Below are 21000 nucleotides of genomic sequence, written 5' to 3'. Positions count from 1 at the left end.
ACACTAAGGTTCATTATCAGACAGACCCATTCTTGTCGTCTACTGGGCCTCTTTGGAGCACTCCTACTTTACACTTGGCTCAGTTCTTGTGGGCAACCCCGCCTCTTCCCCAGGCCAGTCAAAAGGCAAGGAGGAGCCCACTACATGAGAAAATACCTGAGAAGGTCCTAGAAATAATTCAGGAAGAGGCCTTTTGGTAACTTGTAAGGAGGGACTGCCTGGGACCTTTCGGTGGTGAGCAGGGAAGGCCCTGTGCTAGGGCTCCTGTCTCCATAGTGGCGCGCAGTCCACGGGCTGATAGAGGCGTGGTACTTGCCCTCACACACACACTACAAATCCCACCTTGATATCCTAGTGGGGAGCACTGGAGGTGCACACACCTCCCCAGAAGCTTTCTCCTGGGCCTCGGAAGCAGTGCACACTGAGACGCACAGCCATGCCTTTCTAGCAGTCGAGCTTGGCCTCCTGAGTGCGAATGCCTCCTGGCAGCACCTCACTGCTTTATTTCTGGCTCAGCAACACACCCTCGACCTCTGATGCGAACGTAATGAAGTTCCATTTTCAAACCTAAAAAAGCAGATTTTCATATTTGGTTCTCAAAACCTTGCTAGCACCCCTATTTTTAACTGGAATGCATTTTAGTGACAATGCATTACACGCAGCAGACCATGCATTCAAAGGAGAGAAATACTTCAACCATTTGTTTCTTGGAGCAAGAAAGAAAAGCATACACTTTCCTTACAGGGGAAAAAGGGAGAAATAATGAAACTTACATACCAGTTTTTCAAAATTGACAAGATTATCCAAAAATGTTTTATTTCCTTCATGAATAAATGTTACATCTGAAAATTAAAAACAAAAAGATATATGTGCTGTTAGGAATGGATCAGGAGTCAGGGCTAAGGAGGTCTAGATGCAACACAACCTACTAATTTTTCTTAGACATTGTGCATTATTCCATGCATTTGACAAGGCAACTTGAAATTGACTCTGTATGGTATTCAATGTGCAAAGGCCTAATTTATGTGTGTGGGGGGAAGATATTATAACATAGATGCAATTATGTATTTTGTACTTACAGTGAAGTGTTTGACTTCAACTTAACCAGCCCACTATGTATAACTTAGTCCACCACGTTTTTAGGCCAGAACACTGAGCGGAAAAGAACTAAATAGCCAGAAACAAAAGAATTTTAGTATCTATGTGTTTGCTTTTTAACAACTCCTGGCTAAGTGTATGGGGTCTGCTTTACCTAAAATGTTAGAAGATCTAGATTTAGATGTTTCAATTTAGATATTTGGGTCCAAAAGTCAGTGTCTGATTGTGTATCAGAAGTTAGGAAAGGGACAGGTCAGAAAATGGCAAAGTTCCTGGCCCTCCTTGATGGGTGCAAAAAAGCATCACTGAAGAAAAGAACATAAGGAATGTAAGATGAAGGTACATTTTCAGAGGAAGGGAAAGTTACATTTGGTTTGAGCCTCACTGCATTTAAAGTGACAGAAGACAAAAAACAAAAAACAAAACCCAGGAGTGCCTCCTCAAGAGAAAGGGGTTTGGGAATTAGTTAAAATAAAGACAGCAGCTGAAGCTCAGTGAGTGGATGGATCATAAAAACTCAGATCAGAGGGTCAATGACTCAGCATTAGGAAATCCTTGAAGACAAGAATCAAAGTAAGAAATATACTACAGTTAAAAGAAACTGCAAATAATCATGTTAGATCCCAAACGCGGAGGGCAAACCTAATGAAAATTATCTTGTTAAAGTAACCTGACATAAAAGAGGGAAAAGAACAGCTTTAGATTCCTATAAATATAAAGGGAAAGCATTTGCATCTAATCAAGACTTTCATTCAGCTGGTCCCCCTGGGGCAATTATGAGCTAGGTGCTCTGGAAACCTGCCTACAACGCATTTGGCCGCTGAGCTTTGATGGCCCACTAGGGGGCGACACGAGTAACACAGTTAACAGGACACCCTGATCCAAACTTTTCCTCTAGGCAGCTTCCAGCACTGACTGCAAAGTCTTCCTAATATTTTTTCCCCCTCTTTTAAACTGATGTTCTAACAGGAAAACAATTCACAATTACACGGTCATCTGACAAACTCTCTGGTTATTTTATTATCTTTAATACAAGCTTTCATTCTGTGTCACAGTATTTGGAAGAGAGTAGTCCTGGGGCATCTGGCTGGCTCAGTCAGAAGGGCATGCAACTCTTGACCTCAGCATTTTAAGTTTGAGCCCCACATTGTGTGTAAAGATTACTTAAAAAATAAAATATCTTGGGGGCACCTGGGTGGCTCAGTGGGTTAAGCATCTGCCTTCAGCTTAGGTCATGATCCCAGGGTCCTGGAATCGAGTCCCCCGTCAGGCTCCCTGCTCAGCAAGGAGTCTGATTCTCCCTCTCCTTTCATCCCTCCCCCACTTGTTCTACCTCTCTCTCTCTCAAATAAATAAAACCTTTTAAAATATAATATAATATAATATAATATAATATAATATAATATAATATCTTGGGGTGCCTGAGTGGCTCAGTTGATTAAGCGGCAGACTTGGTTTTGGCTGAGGTCATGATCTCAGGGTGCTCGGATGGAGCCCCGCATCGGGCTCCCTGCTCAGGGCGGAAGCTGCTTCAGGATTCTCTCTTTCTAAAATAAATAAATCTTAGAAGAGAGTAGTTAGCTTTTACCTTTTTTGTGTGGCAAATAAGCACTGTGCGCACTCTATCTACATCACACACCACCGAAAAGCCTAGTCTCCCCTAACTCCCTGAGACCTCAGGTTACAAACACCCTCCCTGAGTCACTTGGTTCATTTCCTCACTGTTACATTACTGTCATCCTCTCCATGTTCCCAAGGATAATGATGAGCGGTCATGACGATTATGGCACTTATCTTTATTAACAGCATCAGACACGGCACTAACAAAAGACTGTAAGGTATAGCCCTGAAGAAACAGGCCAAAGAACATGCGCAGCTGGCCCGCGATCACAGCTCTCCTCGTCCCAGGTCCCAGCCAGGATTCAAACCCAGGGAGCCTGGTTCCTCTCCCCAGCCATGCCTCTCTGGGAGCTCGAGCCGAACAGACTTGGGCATTTCTTACAACCTGTCAGTCACCTTGCCAGATTTATGGCGCGGAGTGTGTCTGCAACATTTCAAGTCCTTCCTTGGGGCTCCCTCTCTTCCCTCTGCCTGAGGTCTCTTCTCTTCTTGGGTGGTCTCACTTAACCCCAACCCTCAGGGGCTTGGAGGTCAGGCTGATGCTGGCAGGAGAATAAAGCAGGGGAATGTGCTTTTGGCCAGGTGGGAAGGAGAGAGAGGCTGGAAGGGGCTGCCACCCAGAAGGGGCTTCAAGGGGCTGAAGGTTTTGATGCAGGTGAATGGCAGGTGTGTGATGAGGAAGGTGAGAGAGAGATAAACCAATAAATGGAAGGAAGGAAGGAAGGAAGGAAGGAAGGAAGGAAGGAAGGAAGGAAGGAAGGAAGAAGAAAAGAGAAAAGAAAAGAGACAAAGAGGCAAAGAAAGAAAGAGAAACCTGGGGTCTCAGAACCTGAGTCCTGGGCTGTGAAGCAGTTCAGGGTACCCACCAGGCTGAGTGTGGGAAATGAGCACTGTTCATCCGGAGACAGCTGAACACTCTCCAAACACTTCATATAGTAGAACTACTGGACGAAGCGACTCCATTTGGAGATGGCAAGTAAGAGAGGAGGCAGAAATATACAAGCACCCTGATATTCCTTTTATTTAAATACCCCCGCAAATCTGCACTAATCATCTCGGCTCTGAGATACGCACACAGCCCACCAGAGGACCTCAGTTAATCCTCACACACCTGTTGATACTCGCTCTACTGGAAAGGACTACCGTCTCCAAAAACACTGCATGATACACACTGTCCGGCTGCTTCTGCCTTCAGCTCAGCTGGATCCTTTCCCCTACACTTACTTAGGGTTTCCCATTCATCCACTTTCTGAATGGATTCCACACCACACTAGGGGGGAAAACTAAATCAAAAAGCAAGAATTCAACTGGGAAATAGGAAAGACACTGGAAGGATCCTCAGGTGAAGCGCTCACTTGATAATCTGCATGCTTACTGGGAACTGACCAGCTCACGAAAATGAAACAAGGGAGGCCTAATCCTTCTTAACACCCAAGGAGTTCAATCTGGTCCTTTTTCTCTAACAGCAACCCAAAGTGGGAGGCACAAGGGGGGGGGGGCGAGTTTTCACTAAAGCATTAGTTGTTCTAAAGTAGTTTATCACAACTTTAAACATTTTTTGCAATTAAAAATAACCCCAAAATTAATGTCTATTTTTTCCAAAACGTTTTGTTTCACACATGATATATACATATTTTGAATTTTCACCCTATATTCCTTTGGAAATTATTTCAGACAGAAATGATCATTTTAAATACCATAAAGTGCTAATGATGTTTATTTTTACAAGGACAAAATACTTAAAAAGGAAAACTAATGCTTATTTAAACTCAAGAAAGCTTCTAATGAAAAAAAGAAAAAAAAGTACTAGAGTGAATATATTTTCGGTAGAAAAAAGGGATATTTGTTTTGCTGCCAACAAAGAGGTCTAGATAAACTCAGTAGAGCAGAAAATTGCATCCAAGCTAAGATGTAAGTGTGAGACACTTGACTGCATTAAATATTTTTTGGGGAAAATCACAAATATACAGCAAAAAGCACTGCTCATATCTAATTAAGCTAAAGGGACACTGTCAACTAATTTCTCATTACCTTAAAACTTTTCTTTCAAAATTTTTTCTGCTTAAAATTAATTCCTTTCCCAGATCTGTCATCATTTCCTGTGTTTCCTATTTGTGTCTAAGGGAATCTGTTACTTCCCACCTGCCACCCCCACTCTCCAGTAGACGATGTTTTATTTTGCAAATAAAAATTATAAGCCTGAATAAACTTTTAAATTGTTATTCTGGCATCACAATCTCTCCCTATTTCATCCATTTACATTTAGCAGAGTCTTTTCAGCTTGAATGAAGCATCTGCATGCCTCAGTTGTGCTAATAGAGTATTGTTTCAGGAAGATTCCTGCTTCACACTAGCTGCAGAGTAGATGAGGAGCGGCAGGGATCACAGCAGCTCAGTAATTCTCCAAGCTCCGGTTGTTCTGGAGAGAAGCTGAGGAGGGAATATCAGCATCCCAGCCAGTGGGGACAGCGATGGGGGAGGGGTGGGTTGGGAGGAGAAGGGCCGGGCCATCCAGCAATCGGGTTCCCGGGCAGCTCATTTCCAGAATCACATTTATGAGACCAGTTACTGGGGCCAGACCCAGCAGTAATTACAAGCCTCTGAAGGTGGAGGCTAGATAAAAAGCCTTCCTATAAAATCCCTTGGAAAGAATCAAAATATGGCCAAGAAAAAGGACCAAATCCCGTTTTCCTGGAAAGCACATAGGTAGGATATATAGTGAATGTTAGCAGCACTTCCTTTTAATTAACTGTCTTGGTTTGAAAGAGACCACTGAGATCTCATCAGCAAATTGAGCTAACATGTTTCGGGATGAATTATTTGGTGCTCCACAGAAGAGAAGCCAGTGGACCGGCTTGCAGCCGTCACATACTCTCCCAAATGGATGCTACGGCCAGAAAGAAGACAGTCCCTTCTCCACCAATAATTTTCATACCCTATATTGCTGGGGTTGGCCACAGGTATTTCTCACACAGCAGCAGCCGGGCGGTTAGCTCTCAGAAATTTAAGTTGCAAACGCAGCCCACGATCTGTTTGGGTTCTTTCTCCCAGCCCTACTCGTGGTTGAATTAGGTGGATGGTCAACTCCAAGAAAATAAGATTGCACTTAGAGCACAGCAAAATAAAAACACAAGTTTCCACTGCTAAGTTCTGTGAGCCAGGTGAAAATGCTTTGGTATCTCTCAAATACAGTTAAGTATCTCGGCTACCTCAGACATAATTGAGCATTTGCAAAACCGATCTCCAGCAAACGTGGTTAGGTCTGAACGTCAGAATTACTCTAAAGGAATATACCGAGAGCCCCCCCCTGCCTTTTTTTTGCCCTGTACAGTTAGAGTGATACATTTCTGAAGAAGGAATTGGACAGCATAAAAGATAGAAAATTGTTACCTTTAAGCAACAGCGGCATGAATGGGATTTTGGGTGGTTTCATCTTTTTGAATGCATCTCTGTAGGCTTTGTGATTCAGGGAAGGATCCTGCCAAACCAAGCAGATTACAAAGAGAAAGAAAAATCAATGTGCTATAGAAACAATTCTAAATCCACGTTTGCTATACAATTTGAACATGATTTAAATATCGAGAGGTTCTTCCTCAGGACAAAGTAGATAAAGGTTTCCTAGGAGAATAAACTCACTAAATTAGGGCAGGAAATGCAGGCAATGAATAAAAGTCAACTTATTGGTTTACAATAATGGGAAATGACTGCAAAAGAGAGGCACCTTTTGATTGCCCTATTATTTCCTCAAATAGGTTCTTTAAGTACAGTTTCCTCTGCATAATTTCTATCATGAGGTAACCCCAAAGTCTTTTGTTAGGTGCACTGCAAAGAAAAACCTCCCTCATGATGCACGGACAATGCACAGAAAATAAGTGAACTCTGTTTTATTGTGTTCTGAAAAGCAACTAGACATTTTTAAAAATCTAAACCTAAGAAATGGTAGAAAGGAGAAAAAGGAGAAAAGAATCATGCATAAGATACTGACTGCACATTCCATTTATACCAATTAATTTTGTAGGCATTGACATGGACGATGTACTCACAAACCCGCATTCTGCAAATCACGTCAAAGGACCATTCTCACTACCTTTCTCCATGGAAAGGAAGAAGCATTAACTGCCAGCTTCCCTCCAGAAGAAGAAAAGCTACAGTTTCATGTACAAGTGATCTAGTCTAAGCTACCAGACATAGTAAAGTGTGGGTCCCGGCCACTGCAATCTACAAAGAAATTCGGTGTTATAAAATTAATTTGAAGAGTAAGTCCCGTTTGGCTCACTACTTACTGTTAAACTTTCAAGTTCAGAGAAAAGTTTCTTAAACTTCCCAGGGATTTTCTAAAATCAAACAAAATACAAAAAAGAAAAGGTCAGAGAAGTCCATTACTTTCAGAGGCACCAAGGGGGGAACGTTTACTAAGCTGAGCTTCCACGTGTCACGTTTCTGACCACAAACACCTCTATCATTTGGTTCTACCAGGACTGCTTCCCACGGTGCAATATTCATCATTCCTTAATGTGACATTCCTTGGGAACGTTGCTAAAAACAGTTTAAAATAAGCAACGGCTACATGGCGCAGGAATCTGGCGGGTTAGACATTCCACACGCTGGTGATTTTTTAATACAAACTGGGATTTCAGTTCCATATCACTCCTTCATCACTATGTACTCTTCTAATTGGTCCGGCCCATTTTGGATCAGCCACGGCGCCGACGCAGGGCCCTGCACATTGCAGGCCATCCATATGTGCATGAAATGCATGCTGTTTAAATTGAACTGAATTCTTTCTCCTCTCAATTTTGCACATCAAGACTTCTCTCCAGGTTTAATTCAAAGTCCACTCTCCTCTGAGCCTTGCTGGCCACTGGTTTCCCTCCTGCTCTGATCGATGGTGGCATCTGTTGTCCTCTGCCTTTTATCTTGTGATGTGTGTGCAGGGCTTGTTTGCTTAACCAGGGCAGGCAGGCCTCTCGTTTCTTTTCTTTTGCACTCCTCTTAGGAGCACTGACCCTGACCCTCAGGTCACCACCATGCATTCCAATAGAGAATGGCCCCCAAAGCAAAGAAAGTGAATCCCTAAGATGCTCACAGCCCTGTGCTGAGATTACTAACACACACACACACACACACACACACACACACACACACACACACACAAAGATAGTTGGCCTATCTTGCAGGAGTGAGAATTGGGAACCATGAAGAGAATGGAGTAGTGACAGGAGCCAAAGCTGAGGGGGCTGGAGAGAAGCTAAGGAGGCCGCATGAGACACATGCAGGTCAGGGCCATCAGGGAGCAGCCTTGGCAGTACAAGAGAAAGGCTGAGGGAGAGAAATGGTACACTCAGCGAGGTAGCCAGTCAGCAGGGAACAAAGAGAGAGAGAGAGAGAGACAAACAAAAGCCCAAAGAAAGAAGGTGATGGGGCCAGGGGAGAGGCCAGAGCCCTCAGTCTGTGTCTGGCCACACTCAGGGAAGCCCCAGTTTCAGCTCTTCCCACATATGCCCTTAGCGTCCGTGTCCCAGGACGTGGGTTAACTTGAGTGGGCCTCTCCATCTTAGAACCCAGGTAGCCTTTGTCATGCAACACGGACAGAGCCCAGACTTGCGAGGCCTGAAACTTAACACTTTGTGGGCCCTCTTTTAAAAAAAATACAAAATTACTTTACTTCTGCAAATTTTATACAGATACACATCACCACATGAACACACTGCCGGGGGGCCCTGCAAGAGAGAGGCCTAGCTTACACTCATTAGCACCTCCGCAAATCTGCTTCTGGACACCTGCCCCGCTCTTGAAAGGACCAACAAGGGACTGGGACCACACTATCATGGCAGCAGAGCAGAAAACAAATTCTAGCTGTGGAGCATTTTACAATTTTTATTTCCTTCATATATGTGTGTGTGTCTGTGTGTATACATATATATTATGTATACGAACACATATATAATATATATTTCATGTATTGTATTTTATATAAATAAAAGAAACATTTTGAAGACCATTTGATCAAAAGAGTCCCACCTGACACATTCATTTTTAACTTTTTTTTCCCTAGTAGTACTTAACTCATTTAAACCATCTAAATCAATTTATTTTGAAGAGAGGCCTTTCGCGGGAACATTTCCCGTTCAGTTTCATTTATCCCTAAGCCCCCACTCCCCTTTCCACGTGGACCCCCAAGGCTCACCTCCCAGGTCTGTGACAGCCGGCTAACAGAAGCAGTGTTGAGACCCATCACAATAGCAAAAAAAGAATTCAGGTTTCTCTGGGCTTTGCAGCTGTGGAATAAAGAAAGCACAAGGTACTTAGAGCAACACCCTTTTGCGGGCTGACTGCAAAAGATGACGCTGAAAAGACTCTCCTGGGCCACAGAGTTCAACGTCCAGGATGGCGCTGAACTCTGTCTCCAAGGCCAACACACACTGAGTGCCCCTGCGTGTGGGGGGGTTGGTGGTATCCCCTCCAATGTTTCTCACACAGGTGACAGACTCAAACACTCCAGCTCATTCTTACCTCTAGGAAAAGATCTGTGCTCCAGACATCCTCCGGACACTTCAAAAGATTCCTCCTTTTAAAAAATCTATTTTGGATGATGCATTTACAATTTCAACTGAAAACTCTTGAATTCATGTTTCTTTACATATAGCATACTCTCATTGTAACAGCTCTCTTATCCCATCTCCATACTCAGGATGTTGTCATTCCGTTTTGACAGACAAACCCCTCTCACCTCACCCCTCACCAGTCCAAGCTCCCCCTCCCATGACATTCAGACCCATTTTCTTTGCTATCAACCACACAGCTACTGTATTATATGTATCTATGTAAAATACGGCATGTATTGTGGGGACACTGTCCCACGTATCTCATTTAGAGAAAAAAAGGAAGAAATAAAATGCAAAATAAAATCACATTGAGCTCCAGTCACTCTGTAAGCTTATCTGTTCTGCATAATGTCAATCATGCCCTTCAACCTAATTGGTCAAAATTCCTCATTTTCAAAGCCTGTGGCGAGGGCTTGGTCTCCCAGGTCAGCCAGGACACCTTGTGAGTTCCAGACACTCCTTTATCTGGGGCATTTTAAAAAAACCACTTCTCTGAGCCAAGTTTTTAACATTAAGAAATTACTCTAACTTGATAAATATGAAGGAATATGAAAGCACTTAACAGTAACCTGGGGCATGAAAAGTACCAGCTGGGGCCAGATGCCCTCTCTACCACCACATCCCCACAGGGCCTCCCACGGAACTTGCGGACAGGGTGTGTGCTTTCTCAGAGTCCTGCTTTCTCAATCGTACTGTGTGATAGTGTGTAGTATGAATTCCTCACTATCATCATGAATGGCTCTATAACTTCATCAAAAACACATTTCATGATTTGTTTACTTATTCCCCTACTGTTAACATTCAGCTTATTCTCAATTCAATTCAATACAGAATGCCACAATGAGTATCTCTGTGTATGAAACTTTTTAACTGGGTTTATGGTTCCTCTATTTAAGTGAGACATTCATTCATCACATGATTGGCCAAAAGCTATCCCGGGGCACCTGGGTGGCTCAGTCGTTAAGCGTCTGCCTTCAGCTCAGGGAGTGATCCCAGGGTCCTGGGATTGAGCCCCGCATCAGGCTCCCTGCTCCGCTGGGAGCCTGCTTCTTCCTCTCCCACTCCCCCTGCTTGTGTTCCCTCTCTTGCTGGCTGTCTCTCTCTCTGTGTCAAATGAATAAATAAAATCTTAAAAAAAAAAAAAAAAGCTATCTCAACGTTAAAAGGTTCTGGACACATATTAACAACTGTCTCCAGAAAGTGTATGGCTTTCTGGTGGCACAGGCCGTGTAAGAAAGTATCTAGTTCAAAGCCAGGAAAACAGGGCTGTTTCCAGAGAGACACACACAGCTGGCTGTGGGCTGGCAGGTCCTCCCTAAGTGGGCTGCTCCCAGGGCCGCCCCTGCCCCCAGCTGCACCTGGACTCCAGACAAGGTCCCACCAGGGAGCGTGTGGGAAGTTCTATCCCCACTAATAGAGGAATGTGGAAAGGCACTGCTACCTCCACACCTAGGGTCCGAAGTATCTGGAGTACACACCGTCCTGCCGGCCCCTCGCCACTGAGCCTCCACGGGTCTGAGCTGTGCCTCTCAGGGTCTTCCTTGCCCGGCGTCTGGCCCTGCCTGCAGCCTTGGGGTCAGCGAGAGGACCCGAAACTCAGTCTAACTGGCCCCTTCATCCGGTTTCTACCGACTTTCTCCTGGGTGGACGCTGTTTGGTATATTCCATGAATGAACACATCAAGATGCCTCCGGGTCAATGATTTAGAAATCCACCTGTTTTTGTAAATTATCGGTGACTAAAGGGATCCATACTTTGACCCTGCTTCCCTTTCTGTCTCCTCAGCCCCTGGAAAGTTCACACCAGCCGGAACAGACTTGAGGCAGCTCCACGGCTTGGTATGCTAACTTGAGGTGCAGGTTCCTCTGTGGTGGGGGAGAACCGTCCCGCCCCTAGGCCACAAGCACCTCCGTGGCAGGCTCTGACTCCCAGGTCGTCCCACTCAGTGCATGATGGAAGCCCCATGGCCCTGTGATTCCTCACTAGACTTTAGATTCCTTACAGCTAGAGGATCTAGCCATTTCATTTGTATGTTCTGCCTGTCACCCAAATACCCAGGATACAGCAAGGCTTTCAGACAGCATTTGCTGGAGTTGAAAACAAGACTTTTTGGGGAAATGGTTTTATTTTTATTCATTATAAAAAGGTTTATTACTCCCCTTTTTATTCGGCATCATTTCTCTTTCTGGAGTATCAGATAGAATTCTCATCCTTTTATCTTTTAGATCCCATAAACAATTTTCCTGGCCCAGATCTCTTTTGTAGTCATACTTACAAAAAAAAAAAAAAAAAAAAAAAGCACATATAACTAACGTCTGAACCTATAAAAAGAAAAAATGATTTCTCTAGAAGACAAATTGATACACTACAAATATTGGATACCAATCTGGTCTGGAATCCTTTGTTACCAAGGTTCATTCATTCCATGATAAGAACAGACTGACACTGAAACATTCCAGTTTAGCAAACACTCCTTTGTCTGTGTGAGGAAATAAACTCCACTCAATCCACAGAGGTGGGGGATGGGGAGGGCGAGAAGGAAAGGAAACATGAATATGCAAATAGATGCCTTAGGCAGGGGAGACACCTCATGATCATGGAAATTACTGTTTTCCCTTGGTTATTCCTACTAGTGTGATTATGAGGAATTTAACTTTATGTTTCTGTTGGCATTCCATTCCATGGGCTAGGGATAGAGAGACCAGTACAGTAAATAATTCAAGAGCATGGGGCATATGGAGAAGATGTGAATATATTTCATTTCCCTGAGGATAGATATAATCTCATACTGGAACTAAGCTGTGTGGTGTCATTTTACTCCTTGGGACATTAATGTCCCATTTCTCCAAGTAACTGGCATTTATAAGAAAGCTTTTATCCAAAAGAGCCTCACCTTTATAAATTTCACAGGTCATTTGGAATGCACTGGCCAAAAAAAAAGGGACTATTCACCATAAAAACTGTCCAAGATTTAGGAATATCTGTTGTATCTCTCTCCTTGCATTCCCAGTCACACCGAACACCACGCCGGGTACTTCTATTATCTCTTGCTAGGTAAACAAGATACCCTGGCTTCTGGGGGTCTCTTTGCCTATAGTTCAGCCTACGTGCTACCTTCAGATCAACCTTCCTGAGGGACAGCTCTGATGGTGTCAGTCTCCCGCACAAAAATTGCAATGCATCCCTGTCTTATCAATTCAGTCCAAACTCTTCGATCTGACATTCCACATCCTTCACAATTTGGTTTTATCTTCCTTTGCACATCAATCTCCCACAACTTCTGTACACATAACACTTCATTTTGGTCAAACTGGATGAGGCTCCTTTCCCTGACATATGCTGTCTGCCTCCACGGAACCTCTCTGCCTCCCTCCTCCAGGGAGGTTCACCCCCGTGGAGAGTCCGTACTTCTGAATTCTTATCTGTCCAGTTCCCCCCAGAATTCAAATACAGCCTTGAATGCTACTTCCTTCACAAATGTTTTCGAATCCTCCTTTTCCACATCATTAGCATACAAGCTTCCCCCTCCAAAGCCCCAGTAGAATTTGATCTCAGAATAAGGCACCTCCCCCGTTCTATTTTGCACATTAGCCATCTGAGTTATCAAAGTATCCCCTCCAGCAGGTTGCAAACTCCTCAGTGGCATGGACTGGGTGTTGGGTCTGTCTGGTTTCTGCATGGAAACCTATGGTTCCCCTGCAAGGATCTGTATAAGTAATGAGTGACCTATACATAGTTCCTGAACATATTACACTGCTGTAAACTCCAAAACTGTGTGATGTAAAAACTGTTTTGGAAGACAAAGGAGAAATAAAATGGGAAATAGAAAGAAGTGGGAAAGATTCTGATTCATGCTGCCTACTTCTGTCGGGAGGCTGTTCCAAGAGCAGTCTCGGGGTACTAAAAATCTGGTATTTTAAGCGATGCTCTCAGAAAGCTACTAAAATGTCATTCAACTAACCTTTACTGAGTCCCTGCTATTTACCAAGTTCTGCATCAGGCATATCAGGTACAATGTTTGATTAGTAATGGCCCCCGTCCTCTGGAGGCTAACACAGCCAAGTGAAGGGATTCTATATAACACTGAAGTTTAATACATAGAATAAAAAAGTTAAAAGGGAAAAAGCACATGTGTGAAGGAGAGTGGGGGAAGGGAGTAGTTAACCCTGCATCTGAAATTCAGAGATGGCTTCAGGAAGGAAGCAACATTTGACCTAAGTTTTAAAGAATGACAGCAATTTGCAAGGTGGAAGTGGTCACTTGGGCAGAGCCAACTACGCCATGCCCAGGCCTAGAGGATGGTGTGCATGGGACAGACAGCCATTCAGAGTGGCTGCAGTGTGGAGTGCACCCAGTGGGTGAGGCCCCGAGGTCAGATGGGACCCTTCAGGGCTGGGCCTGGGGAGGAGTTTGCGAAGTTTGCCCGGTGGGCATCAAGCAGCCAAGAACAGAATCCTAGAATGCATCTGATTTGCAGTTACTCCCCCCCCCCCCCAACATCGTCCTCCCCGTTTCGCCAGCCCGCTGTAGCTCACTGGCCACACTGCAGTTCAGCTGCGGGATGGAGCATGCGTGTGCTGGCTGCTTAACCGTCCCGCAGCTCAGAGCAGAGCGCCTGAGTCCGGTACTCTGACATTGACTTCAAAGTACAAGCACTTCAAAGGCAAAGGCATAACAGTCAAGAACAGATATTTTCAATCATTTGGTCACTTAACTCAATATTCTACTTTTACCTCCTAACCCTTCTTATCACAAGGAAAAAAAAATGGACTCTCTCAAGGAGAAGAGAGGAGTTGCGCTTTTCACCACCAGAAACTCACTGTGCAGCGATTTTGATGAATTTTTTCACCAGCTGCACCCGCTTGCCCAGCTGAGCGCAGAGCAGAATCTCCGTGGCCACCCAGAGCTGGATCTCGTTGCATCTCTGCAGCAGGAGGCTGAGGTTGGCCGTGTGCTCCCCACCGCCTTGCCGGCTGAAGGTGAAGTAGATCAGCTCTTGCTGCAAGAAGAGGGATGCACACCCGCATTGATCTTTAGCACAAAGACAAGCTGATGCAAAAGTCCATTTTAAAGGCGACCTCAGGTAGCCACTCTCACCTCATCACGTGTCACGAGAACATAACAATAGATTCAATTTGAAACAATGCCGTTTTAGAGAGGCCTTATTAAATACTGTTCACCTAGCATCCTCACAAAAATTTTATTTTTAGAATGTGCAGATGACCCAGTTTTACACGAAAATATAAGAAGTTCTAAAGTTTAAATGACAGGCTGAATCAAAGTCGAACTTTCTGAACTTGTTATACGGGCAAAACCAAGTGGAAATGATTGTCACTAGTGTACGTACATTCTTTCCACAGGGGTTTCCCAAGTTTTAGTGTGAACCAGGATCACCTGGAGGCCTGTTACAGCAGCTCGCTGGGCCCCAGCCCCCCGATTTTCTCCTTCAGTAGGTCTGTGGTGGGGGCCCCACACCTGCATTTGTAACAAGCTCCCAGGTGGTGCTGCTGATCCTGGTCTGGGTACCCACTCTTTGAGAACCATGGATAAAAGATACAGTAAAATCATAAACAGAGAGAGAGTGAGATTAGGGTAAGGTCAAAATTTACAAAATTGAGCAAGACGAGCGACTATTTATATAGGCTGATCACATGCAGAGCAAGGGATTTGTTTTTAATCGAAGGGGCGTGCACACTTTCCAGAAGTGACTCCCACGCTCCCACTGAGAAAGCAGCACAAACAGGGACACATCCTCCTCTATTAACATTTCCAAAGACACAAATCATTTAGCTTGAAGGAGTTCACTAACTGCTTAAATTTAGATTATAATGTTGGAATTTTTTCAATGAGGCCATTGAAAAGACATTCCAAAATGCAAGAGAAGCTCAGGCCCCCAAGGTGGGCCTGAGCTTCTGTTGGGGGCCTGAGCTTCTGCAGAAGGAAAGGCTATTTGTAATGAAACTTTTCACTACATGGCAAAGCAAATGCAACATCAGGTTGCAGACAGCGGTCTCATTTCTCACCTCCTGATTCCTGTGAGCCTTTCCGCTGGCTACGTTTATTCCTAGATTGTCAGTAGCATTTTGCCCCTAATCTATTATTTTATAAATGTTTAAGCTGTCTCCAAAGGGAGGGCTGATGAACATAAAAATCTGAAATATATCTCCAAAGTTTCAAGAAAGTACTTAAAGTTTTGCAGCAGGGTCTAAATGTATAGAATGTTCTTGAGGAAAAGAATGACTGTAATGTGTATGCTGGTAGTGCATAAATACGATTCTTGGAGAACTACTGTGAACTTTATGGAAAAAATAAAGTATCGATATCAAAGTTGTCGCATGTGAAACGGCTCTTCAGCCCCATTAGAGCTTCATAAACATGCAAATACGTAAGTATTCACACATATAAAAATAGAGCATTTTTATACTACAGTACACATATGATTATATCAGGAGCAAATAAAGCATGATCATGTGTTCTGATTTTCCTAGGTTTGGGTCAGTCTTTCAATGTATTTAAAGTCCCCAAATATCTTTTGCGCTATGGCATCCTAAACGTAACTGCATCACCAGATGATGGGTCTTCTTAAAACCAAGTCACATACAAGTACTCTTCAAAAAGAATGCAAAGTTAAAGTAACATTAGCATTTATTTTACCTTCTCCTTCCTTTCTTACCTCGTGAATTGAATTGAAGAGACTCCAGTCAAAATTCATTAATTCTAGAGCAAGATCCCAAGTGTTCATTCCCAAAATCCTCATCGACCTTTGCTGTGATTCCTCATTTTCTGCAAATGGGTTCTAAACCAACAGACGGAAGCAAAAGGATCCTCAGTAATTCCCAAATATTTGGCACGGAACTGGCTGTCCACAGAAAGCCACTAGAAGCCCAGATTAGGAAAGTAATCTTGTCTGAGTGCACTTAATATTTTCCCTGGTCTGTTCATCTTTGGTTGAGTTACAACCAATTTGGAAAACAGCCTTGGAAACAGTAGAATGTGATCAATGATACTTCACTGAGTTAGCCTGCCCCTCCCCCGACACACACACACACACACACACACACACACACACACACGTGCACGCATCCACAAATCTGATTATAAAACACTGCCCCAGCAGACAGCATAATGAAAGCGAAAGCCCTGAAATCACTTTGGCTTCTGGTAAGAATTAATGTGCCAGCAGGTTAGTATAAAAACAAACAAAAGAAATGTCATGGTGCACTTCAATAAAGACAGACACGGCTTTTACAGGAAATACGTTTAACAAGCCTCATCCCAGACACACATTTACAAATTTTATTAAAATGCCTGTGGAAAGTGATAAAAATTTAAACAAGAAATAAAAAAAAAGTTACTTCATTTATACCCCATGGCGGATGATTATTTTAAGAATCTGCTGCTTTACCTACACAAATAGGTATGAGTCCGCTAATAATACTTCCTTAAAATCTGGCATGGAATTATTAAATGCCGCCAAAACTTTAAATATTTTGTCACTGTTCATTTATTAAAAATTATCTGGCATATTTTCAAAATATTTGATATTTTCTAATTAAAGTACAAATTCTCCAGGGGCATCTGGCTGGTTTAGTCATTAGAGCACACGATATTGGGGTTGTGAGTTTGAGCCCCACATTGGCTTAGCGTTTTCTTAACAAAAAACATTCTCCCATTTGAGGGGTTGGATTTGAGTAGTTAATGATGTTAAAATTGTTAATGACTTGGAAAAAAAAACCAGCATGGGACTTTGCAAAAATAACTGACATGACAGGATGAAGGGTGTATTTCAGGTTCCAAACATTAATTCCTATTTTAAAACTGCAAAATTATTTGCATTTTACAAATTTTACTATTATGAAAAGGTTTCCTACTTTGGAAAAAAACAAAACAAAAATAAAAACAAATGACAAAAGATCTTCCCAGAGCTTGTCCACAGACTGGATTCTTTTCAGTGCAAGGCAAGGTACAAATTGTCCCTTTAGCCGAGAGTGGGACATAGGGGGGAGCTCAATGAGGGCGGACCGAAAGAATGCGTGGGCAAATGCTGAGTGGGGGGAAAGCCCACGTTTCTCACAGCCTGATTAGTCTGGAACCAGATAGATGGCCCCCTACACTGCAGGCATTCCGTGGGACAGCCAAGAGCTGGGAACTAACATAAATCTCTGCATACTAATTTGGAGATGTAAGGATATTTTCACTTGGCTTTTTATCCCTCCTGCTTTCTCCCTAAATGCACCTTCGCCCTGGTACTGCCCTCTGGTTATCCAAGGCTGTCTACGGCCCTCTCCAACAAACACTTTCTATTTCTCTAACCCATTCACTCAGGGCTCTAATTCCCCCTTTCTGAGAAGATTAACTCTTCCATATGTAAGTGGAGCGGGTGCTAGTGGTCCCACATGTTATCTATCCTGCCCTTACAGTATTCCATTTCAAATGAAATCTTTTGGAGATAAAACACTGAATGCTATGATTCCAACAGGGGACTCTCCGGCAGTTTGCAGAGTTGGTGGTGGAAACAGCTGAGGGCAGGAAGGCAACCGGCTCATCTGGAAATGTACTTGAGAGCACCCATTTACTCCACAAGGACATTGCTTAGGCCTGCAGTCTACTCCTCTGAAGCTGGCCCCGGTCGATGGTAGGAGGAGCTCTGGGTGTGCACACCAGGGAACTGCCAGGAAGTCTGTGGGGAGCACGAGGAGGACAGAGTGTGTGTCTCCACCGTCACCCAGGAGCTCCACAGAAGCTACAGGGCAGATTGTCCTCCTCCACAGGGAGGGTTGAAGTCAAGCCAGTCTCACTGTTTACTTGAGGATGCTGTGTGGTATCCTGTCTGTCACATTTGCTGATGGAATTACAGCATGGACAGACACAGAACCCGTGACGTGCTGACGGACACTCAAAGGAGAAAGGCCCAGGTAAGACGGAAGTTTCCCTCTGCTTTTGCTCCCTCATCACATACAAATGAAAGGAACGTGTAAGAGCTTCAGAGGCAAATATTCTTGGCCTGGAGTCCGAGCACTTTCCCTTACTTGGCTGCAGGAAGCACTTCCTTTACTCAGCCTCCCTGAACGTCACTGGGTTACTGGCAATGTTAGATGAGATACTGTACGTAAATTACCCAGCACCTAACTGTCTGGCAGTAAGTGCAAACAATGACAATGATTAGTATTCTGGTAGGTTGATGCTTGTAGATAATTTTACATAAAATATTTTTATTATAAGCAGTTTTGGTGAACCCATGTGGCATATACATTCCTCAATGACAAATACAACAGGAGTCAGCTACAAAGAACCATCCCAGGGACGGCTCCCTGAATAGACCAGGACCATGGCTCTAGATGATACCACCATGATCTGGCAGAGCCCGCTCTTTATAGGTGATGGGGCTGAGGTCTGATCCCACCATGCAGAGAGCAAACGCAGGCTGAGGTTCTTAGGAAATAATGACGTATCATCTGCTTAGGCGTAAATGTTCGTATATTTGAAATGAAAATAACTTACAGCATGGGTTCTACATTTCTTCAAAGTCTTACTCCTCACTGGCATCCGATATACCATTGTTATGAGCCCTTCTTACATGGGGAAGGCTGATAATTGACCCTTTGTTCCAGAGAATGGTACAATCAAAGTGCACCAAACAGACCGAAACAAGACAGACTCTCTTTCCCCCTAAATCTGCACAGGGTACATGGCTCAGCCGGATCTCCTCATATCCACCAAAAAAAGAAGGAACGGAATTAAGATTAATGGACAGGGTGGGTCACTTCTCTCATATCCCTTGTTTCAGAGGCCCAGAGAGAAGCAGGTTTGATTTAAGAAAGGCTGAGGTTCCCCAAGGTGTACCGTCTTTGATTTGCAAAGGCAGTGGGGTTTGCCAAGTGTATTGCTGGCTAGAGGAGGAAGCAGTTTGATGTGTTTTTCTAACATTCATTATAAAACATACAAAAATATGGCTTTGTTTGCCATTTGTGTTTCAAGTAAAGGCTAAAAGTCCTTACCAAAGTGTCAGCTAGGTCTTTTCGGTAGACATATAACCGACCAGATGCTTCAAGGGATTTGGAGATGGCCGAGTCATTTGGCTGAAGTTCATGCTTTTCTTTATTAAAAAAAAAAAAAAAGAAAGAAAGAGTAATTAGAAACACAAGAACAGTGTAGGCATACACAGTATATCTAAAGAGTGAAAACTGCCAAAGAAAAATAAATATTTCTATTTATTATTTTTTATTATTTATTTCATTTATTCTTTATTAAATAAACAGAATGCAGATTTAATTCAGTTCTGCATCCTCCGTGCAATGGCACCAATGGGACCGTGGACCTCACTGTTCAATAACCATGAAGTGGAAGGCTTTGCAATTCCCTCTTACAATATTTAGTTACTTTTTTAGAACACAGAACAGTTTAGGGCAGAAAGTAAAATTCACTCGCAATCCCATCACTGTATGATAACCATAGGATGGTAATGTTAGTAACATCTGAATACGTTTTTGCTCTGATCTTGATGTAGATGTGTGTAAACAACATCTACGCATACATATAATTGCAATTACTTACACATAGGCGCTCATAATTAGTATGCGTACATACATACATACACATTTGCAGGTATTCCATATATGGTTTATATTCTGAGTTTATTATAAGCACTTATCCACTTGTCATATTAACTATGTATGTCATGTTTAATTGGCTACATAACAGTCCATTATGCCACCATGTAATCTTTCCTCTATTTTGACCAATTTAATAGTTTCCAATGTGTTTGTCATATCAATCAGATGGCAAGATATATGTAAATACTAGCACGGGGTCTGGCACATAACAGGGGCTTGATAAATGGGATCTATTATTATAGCAGCCATAATATACACTGCTGAAGTCAACATCCTTATGCATAAATCTCTGGCTGCTCATAGATGATTTTTAAAAATAGACTCCCAGTAATGGAATTACTAGGTCAAAGGGGAATAAATATTTTTTAAGGTTTTTTTTTTTTTTAAGATTTTATTTATTTATTCAATAGAGATAGAGACAGCCAGCGAGAGAGGGAACACAAGCAGGGGGAGTGGGAGAGGAAGAAGCAGGCTCACAGCGGAGGAGCCTGATGTGGGGCTCGATCCCATAACGCCGGGATCACGCCCTGAGCCGAAGGCAGAGGCTTAACCGCTGTGCCACCCAGGCGCCCCGAATATTTTTTAAAGTTTTTGATACAAATTGCCAAATTGCTTTCAAATTCTTACACTGACCAACACTGATCATTTCTTGCGGTAAGTCTGCTATTTAGCTAAAACCAAAACTAGAATCTCAGTTTATTTTAAATTTCTTGACTACTGGAGAGGCCGAGTATTTTTCATGTATTCTTCTATTTCCCTTTTTACAAATTATTCCTGTCAGCCACGTTTCTACCATCGTTGGAGCTCTCTTACAACAAAATAGCCTTCTTTGTAGAAAAATGTCCTCCTCCTAACTACAAATTGCAGATGGGAACTGACTAAACTTATCCTCAAGTCTAGTGCTCTGTAACATAATCAGCTTCTAATTCAGCTTTTTAGTTACCCACACATGGTTGGTCCATGTATCTTTTTCTAGATAACTTAATCAGTTCAAAGGCCAAATTTTGTTTTGAACATTTCTGCTTAATACAGAGTACACAAATGATAATCCAATATATTCTTTA

At 43.1% G+C, this 21000-nt stretch overlaps 1 protein-coding gene across 10 annotated transcripts in view; it reads right to left on the bottom strand.

Annotated features, from left to right (window-relative positions):
• The window catches only part of RAPGEF5 (Rap guanine nucleotide exchange factor 5), a 328587-nt gene that overhangs the window by 10321 nt on the left and 297266 nt on the right, over positions 1-21000 (bottom strand). For all 10 annotated transcript variants that reach the window (XM_087860981.1, XM_087860984.1, XM_087860979.1 and 7 more), the window contains 7 exons: positions 19322-19419; positions 15997-16119; positions 14144-14322; positions 8906-8996; positions 7002-7052; positions 6109-6196; positions 778-842 (listed from right to left, as the gene is read on the bottom strand). In XM_087860981.1, the coding sequence (XP_087717107.1) occupies positions 778-842; positions 6109-6196; positions 7002-7052; positions 8906-8996; positions 14144-14322; positions 15997-16119; positions 19322-19419 (695 nt within the window). The remainder of the gene's footprint in view (positions 1-777; positions 843-6108; positions 6197-7001; positions 7053-8905; positions 8997-14143; positions 14323-15996; positions 16120-19321; positions 19420-21000) is intronic.

Source organism: Ursus americanus, chromosome 3 (assembly GCF_024610735.1).
Source record: "Ursus americanus isolate L20-20 chromosome 3, mUrsAme1.1.p, whole genome shotgun sequence".
Lineage (NCBI taxonomy): Eukaryota > Metazoa > Chordata > Mammalia > Carnivora > Ursidae > Ursus > Ursus americanus.
Note: the sequence above shows the minus strand (reverse complement) of the source record. Positions and strands in the feature narration are given on the sequence as shown.